Below are 7,264 nucleotides of genomic sequence, written 5' to 3'. Positions count from 1 at the left end.
CAGATAGACCTCTGCTCTGGCATCTCAAACATCTTGGGGTCTCCAAATGAACTTCAGTGTCATAGCTTCTTGTTTTGATATCTGAAATCCACTTATGATCTTCTGGATTCCCCCAAAGGGCATAACTTTTCCAGCTTTTCCCTCTGTAGCACTCTAAGCTCAGGCTAATGCACTCCTTAGCCACTGCTGTTCTTGGTGATCTTCCCACTGTACTGGCATCTCTGATACAGTGGGGGTCCTCTGCTGCAATTAGGCTTCACCAATAGCCTCTCATAGGTTCTCTTCATGGTGCTAAGCCTCAACTTCTTGGCATGACCTTCAGTCCTGGTCTATCAACTGCAACTGAGGCTGAACTTTCACCAGTGACCTTCCATGGTCTCTCACAGTGACAACCCTCAGCTGTTCTTCATGATGCCTTCATACATTCAAAACCAGTACCACTTGGGTGTATCTTACACATTACCCAGTACAGTTGCAGCACAAGGTACAACTTGGGCTATCACTGAAACAGTTTCTTTGTGCTCTCAGAAAACATTTTCCAGAAAATTTGACCTCAGTGATGCTGGTCTCTTGCTAATCATCACTAATTTCTTTCTTTCTTTTCCTTTCCTTTCCTTTTCTTTTTATTTTTAAGTGAGGTAATAACTTCAGAATATATTTGGAGGAGGAATATTCCAAACACAAGATACACCAAATACAAAATACTGACTTTTGATAATTGATGTTATAAATGAGGGGGTGAAAAAAAAAAAAAAGAAATGCCTAAAAAGGAAAACTAAAAGAAGAACAAGAAAGGAAAAATTTAATGATATGACAGAGTACACATAGAACATCATTCAGATTTGAATCATAATGTCCAACCACAAAATGCAATTTAGCAGTTTGAACAAAATATAGCAGGGCATGCCTTTCTGCTTAAGGTTACTCTGGCTGTATTACTCTGCTGTATTGATTACAGAATCAAGCACACCATCACATAGGAACACAGTCTAAGATCATTCATACATATATGTACACAAAACAAATTAAAATGTAATAAAATTAAAAATACAGAAACAAATATACAACCAGTCCCATAAAAGAAAAGCAAAACAAAAACATCAAATTAAACAGGTAGTAGCTGTGCCCCGGATAATGGGTTGTATGTGTGAGCGTCTGGAAGTTTCTAGTGGTAAAAATATGATATTAAAAATTTAGAATCAACTCTTGAAGTTTTCTTTTTCATTGGATATATTTTATTAACATTTCAAATGTTATACCCTTTCCCGGTTTCCCCTCCATAAACCTCCTATCCCATCCCCTCTCCCCGGATTCTGTGAGGCCCTTCATACCGACCAAAGTAATCTGGATGATCCTTTACTTCAACTCTCAGAGCCAGAGTTCTCAGTAATAGAACACTGGCCTTTCAATTAACCACAAGTTAATATTTTCTTTTTCCTCCCGGATATGACTGCATTTTGTGAAAGGGATTCAAGGAAACAAATCATGGAAATATGCCATGCATGGGAATTACTTGGGTTTATAATTTTTCACCGTCATTTAACTGATTCATTATTGAATAACAGCATTGGGACTAAAGTAAAATAAAGTTTGAAGTAACAGAAAAGTCAGGTTAGCTCTAGGATTATTTTTTATTACAAGAGGAAAGAAACTGGAATGTTTTAAATACATTGATTTTCACATCAGTATATATTCCCTCTTAAGTTCTTCTGTATCTCTTTACCTGCACATAAGAGAAATCAGAGGCGCTGAGACCTTAATCAAAAGGTTTTTCAGTGATAATGCACGGGATCCAGGGTTTCAAGTCAGCAAATCTGGCTTTGGAATCAGACAAACTTGCCTTGGCTTCTGAACTAAGTACTTATTTATTTATTTATTTTTTCTGAAATATGTCGTGCTGTCATTCAGATAGTATCTATCATGCTCTCTTCCATAACTGAAGACATAACGGGACAAGTTATAATTCCAGTCTGTCAGTTTTCAAGGTTGCTTATATTTCTGGCCCGTTTTCGCAGGAGAAAACTAGGTTGCAGGCGTTGAGAGGTGGCTCAGTGGTTAAGAGAACTGCCTGCTCTTCCTAGAGGATCTGAGTTCAATTCCCAGCAACCACATAGTTGCTCACAACCATTATAAGGAGATCTGGCAGGGTGGTGTACATGAAGATAGAGCACTCACATAAAATAAATTAATAACTATTAAAAAAAATAAGAAAAGGTTTTGCATTCTGTGAGAACAACCTCACCTTCCCACAAAGTGGCTCAGATGTACTTTAAGTATACCTACTGTTGAAATGAGGTCAGCTGAGGCAGGGAAAGGGCTGCAAAAGCCCTGCAAACTTTGCTGTGTTAAACCAACACAGAGTAGTCTCCCTTACAAAGCAGTGTCAGAAACAGTAGGTTCTCACCTTTTGGGGAACTGAGGATTAAAAGATTAACAAATGACAGAGCCAGGCCTGGGCTCCAAAGGCCACTTACTGACTCGCCGTCTATGGGTGAGACTGAGTTTTCACGCCACCACTTATGAATAAAAGCTCATCTTCCGGTCTTTATTAGGACCAAGCGAGCTATGGCCACCGCGAAGCGAAGCTTTACGCAGGCTGAAACGGCCCACGAGGGGCGCCAGAGAGCTCTGTTCTCTAAGGCGGGGCCGCCTGACCCAGCGCACCATCCACAGCGCCTGCGCGGCGACGCAGCCCCAGGGAAGGATGAGGGTATCATCGATTCACTTCCGCTTCCTCACACCTTAGCACCGCCCCCCGGAGGGTGGCAACGGAAGTGACGTAAGGATCAAACGGCAACAACAGTTTTCCACGTGCGCGTAGGGCGCCAAAGTCAGGTGGGCCGGTGGGAGCCAATGGGGGAGCGTTTCGTGTAGGTCTTCTCTAGAGGCGGTTGCGCCAGCCTCAGTCTCCCGCCAGTAGTGAGCGGGCCGAGCAGAAGGAGGCTGGTCGGCGCTTGGAGCTTGTGCGGCCGGCGTGAGGGAGCCGGAGCGGGAGCCCGAGCCGGAGCCGGAGCTGGGTCTCCGCGGTGTGGAGAAGCTGCGTCGGGGCGCACAGGTGAGGACTCGGGAGGGCGGCGTGGAGCCGCGTCCCGCTTTGTGTGTCGGCTTGGCCTTGGTGTCCTACGGTCGATCTGCCGCTCTGGGCAGCGAAGCGACTGTACCCCGAGGTGGCTGCGTCACAGCTCGTGCCTGCGGTGGGGTTGGGGTCAGCTTCCCCGAGGCCAGGCCGGCACGTTGCGGAGCTCGCCGGTGGGGCCGGAGCCCGGAGCAGGCGCTCTGAGTGGAGTGGGCCGGGACCCCTACGGCGGGGTCGGGGAGGGCGCTCCCATTGTTTGACAGGGATGGGGAAGCTAGGCCACTAAAACTTGCCCAGTGTCAGCTTGGAGTGGTGGAATCTCGTTTATTCTTAGCCGTCAGTAGTCGACTAGTCTTTTTACTAGTGAACAATCGCAGCCTCTGGCGCCCACCAGGCATGCTCCAATTACATTAATTTTTTTTTTAAAAGCATGTACCTATTTTTTTAGTCATGGATAAATCTGGCTGCCTTGGAGCTCACTATGTAGACCCGGCATCTCTTGTACTCAAAGTGATCCGCCTGACCGTGCCTTCTGAATGCAGCGATTAAAGGCGTCGGGCATTCCGCCAGGCTTCTGCTTGAGTTCTTTAGACCCAGAGGTTGTACCTGGTACTCGTGACTATGAGTAACTCTCAGGGAAAAAAAAGTAATCTATCTGCTAATTATGCTCAGAATAGGCCACAGGAGAGGTTGGCTGGCAGTTTCCACAAATCATGGTGCCTTTTTCATCAGCCTTGTTATGTCATCATAGGTCATTAAGGACTTCTGTGGTACAGCATTCAAAAAAGTAAATAGATACACTTCACTTCTAGTCATTATATGTTATCAATAATTCTTAAGTAGAACTTTGTTTTAAAGAGAAACATTTAGTCCCTGAGAAATCTGGGAAGCCCAGTAATAACCTAACTTCTCCAAAGTACAAACTTTTCTTCCTCTGGTAGCCCAGTTTTCATAGTATTAAATTTTATTAATTGTGACCTTTAAGCAGAAGTTATTATTTCTTAAGTATTTGGAAACTTAACCCCTTTAAGAGCAAACAAATTTTACAAATTTGAGAAAAATCTTTACTTCCTCACCTTTGCCTTTCTGGTGAGGTTCTAGCCAAACATAGAAAATACTTTTTTTTCCCCAATAATTGCTTCATATTCTGAAACTAAATATGGTAATGAAGACAGCACTGTGAAAGCTGGGGTAGGAAGATCAAGAACCATCTTGTAATCCTCAGGAAGATGCCGTCATAGATAGTAGAAATCCCAAACCTTCCTAAGAAAGTATCAATTTATCTTTTCAGCATATAAGCACTGGTCTTGCTAATAGACTCTGAATATCAGAAATACTGACAGCACAAGAGCATACTATCACAAGACTGTGATACTATGTACGTGACAGCCTGCTGCTGTCTCTTACACCAAAGGGTTATTGAGTTTGTTTGTTTTTTTCTTTTTAACTCTTAAGATCTGTTCTTTGGATTTAAAAAAACACTTTATTTTCTTTCTTAGGTTATTAGAAATGGCCACTTCACAGTCAGTTTTCGTCTTTGCAATCTGTATTTTAATGATAACAGAATTAATCTTGGCCTCAAAAAACTACTATGATATCTTAGGTGTGCCAAAGTCGGCCTCAGAACGACAAATCAAAAAGGCCTTTCACAAATTAGCCATGAAGTACCACCCCGACAAAAATAAAAGCCCTGATGCTGAAGCAAAATTCAGAGAGATTGCAGAAGGTAAGTAAATTATTTTTCCTGAGGCCCTGGGGGTATTTACAGTAAGGAGAATGGTAACTGATACTCTGTGGGTCTTAAAGATGTTATGGAGATGGGAGGTGTATGTAGGATTTTGTAGTTTGTTAGAATAAATACCTGGTTCCTGAATAAGTAAATTAATTGTGGTAGGTCATTTTATTTTAACAGTTCTAAAAATGTTGGCAGTGTATCATTTACCTTTTCCTTGTTATTTATGAGACCACTGTGTGTACAAAAAGTGGTTTTAGAAAACCAAAATTATCAACTGACTTAAACTTAATTTACTAAGTATTGACTTAATGTAAAACAGCTTATGTTTCTTCATTTCATCTACATTTCAAGCCATTGTGTATTAAAAATCTGTAAAGACAATTTTATCATAATACTAGTTCTAAAAACAAGCCATACATCATGGACATTAAGTAGTTAATAGTGAATGGGCTTATGTAGGGAGTCAGAATTAAAGTTACTTCAACCAGCAAGAAAGTAAATAATTTGATTTTCTACTAGCTGAATACCTTTGGTAATTTATTTTTTAATATGATAGTTAATAAAACTTGTTTTATTAGCCAGCCTTGTTTTACAACTTATATCTTAGCTTTATTATTTGTAATAGTTTGTGATATGAAACACATAAATCAAAGTCATGTATTTGAAGTTTGCATACACACAATTTGGAATATTTTATCTTCAGTTCCTAAAAGGTTTTCATTTGTTTCAGCATATGAAACCCTCTCGGATGCCAATAAACGGAAAGAATATGATACAATTGGACATAGTGCTTTTACTAATGGCAGAGGACAAAGAAGCAATGGAAGTCCTTTTGAGCATTCATTTAACTTCAATTTTGATGACTTATTTAAAGACTTTAATTTTTTTGGTCAGAACCAAAATACTCGGTCTAAGAAGCATTTTGAAAATCACTTCCAGACACGCCAGGATGGTTCCAGTAGACAAAGGCATCACTTTCAGGAGTTTTCTTTTGGAGGTGGATTGTTTGATGATGTGTTTGAAGACATGGAGAAAATGTTTTCTTTTAGTGGCTTTGATACCACCAATCAACGCACAGTACAGACTGAAAATAGATTTCATGCATCTAGCAAGCACTGTAGGACTGTCACTCAACGAAGAGGAAATATGGTTACTACATACACTGATTGTTCAGGACAATAGTTGAATCTTTTCCTGTTTCCACTACGTTCACCTAGTTTATTCTTCACTATGTCTGATGAAAAAACAGTTTTCTGTAAACTATTTTGGTAAATGCATGATTTCACTTATGTTAAGCAGTTTGTTATTAAGTATCCCATATATTGAACTTTGTTTTTTTAACAAATTACAACACATTCAGCTAGTAGACAGCTTTAATTAATTTTCCTGATTGGGAAAAATTCTTTTGAAAGATCATTTGCAAGATTTTTTTTTCCTCTTTACCTGTCTGTTGGCTTATTAATTTGCTACCCCGCCCAAAAAAAATTCCAAACAAAACTCAACCTGACATGCTTAACTATTAAATTTTACAAGTTACCTTAGATTTACATTGTGTGAACTTGAATAACATTTGCAGTGAAACCTCTGCGAATTTAAAATTGCTCCACACTCTGTGGCCCCCCTGTGACTTGGGTTACTAAATGTATGAAGCTATAATTGAGTTATTTAGTGAAGATCATTGTTCTGGCTATTTGCCACTGAAAACTTTAGAAAGTGATGGTTTGATGTTTATCACAGAAAGATGCCTCTTCTACAGTAGAATTGGTGTGATGGGACTGATTGTATTGCACGTAGTTAAGCTGAAAGAAGTTTAAAACATGAAATATTGCCAAGAATTTGTGTTCTAGTACTAGGCTAATGATTTTGTATGATCAAAGTCATAGCTTTGTAAACATCTTTCTGAATATTTTCCTGTTTGTTGACTTTCTAGGTCTTCGTATGAATTTTTTTTTTGTTTTTGGTGTGTGTTTGTGTGCAGTTACTCTATTGCACTTAATCTTTATCTAGAGATTGACTAATACCTCATTCTTTTTGTAAAAGCCAGTAATTTCTGTGCAACCTTACTATGTGCAATATTTTTAAATTTTAAGAAACGTGTGCTTTTTGTTGTTAGAGTTATTTCTTTAGTTATGCACTTTTCCATGTTATACTCCATTTATGAGTATTAATCCTATGGATGCATATGAAAACTAGTAATGTCTCATACAATATTGTGTGTGAGGGAGAGAAACTATAAATATTTACAACCTGATCTCCAGTGTTGTCATTTTATTACGCAGTTTTGGGATGTACAGTATGTATAAAATGAAACATTCTGATCAAAGGCTATACATACTTTTGAAGTTTTGCCTAACCTGAAATTTCCCCAAAATATTGCAATTTGGTAGCTTCTGTTGTGTTACCATCTCATATTTCAGCACCTTGGAGGTTTTTATTTTCTATAATTGTTGTGT

General features: G+C 39.5%; 1 protein-coding gene across 1 annotated transcript; it reads left to right on the top strand.

Moving 5' to 3' along the window:
* Positions 1-2,900: 2,900 nt before the first annotated feature.
* Positions 2,901-7,062, top strand: DNAJB9 (DnaJ heat shock protein family (Hsp40) member B9). The gene is made up of 3 exons (XM_080929304.1): positions 2,901-3,055; positions 4,576-4,802; positions 5,542-7,062. The coding sequence occupies exons 2-3, from the start codon at positions 4,586-4,588 to the stop codon at positions 5,991-5,993; spliced, it is 669 nt and encodes a 222-aa protein (XP_080785430.1). The 5' UTR covers positions 2,901-3,055; positions 4,576-4,585; the 3' UTR covers positions 5,994-7,062.
* The last annotated feature ends 202 nt before the right edge of the window (positions 7,063-7,264 follow it).

Source organism: Micromys minutus (genome assembly GCF_963924665.1).
Source record: "Micromys minutus genome assembly, chromosome: 1".
Classification (NCBI taxonomy): Eukaryota; Metazoa; Chordata; class Mammalia; order Rodentia; family Muridae; genus Micromys; species Micromys minutus.
The sequence above is the reverse complement of the archived record's forward strand: the minus strand, read 5'-3'. Positions and strand labels throughout refer to the sequence as shown.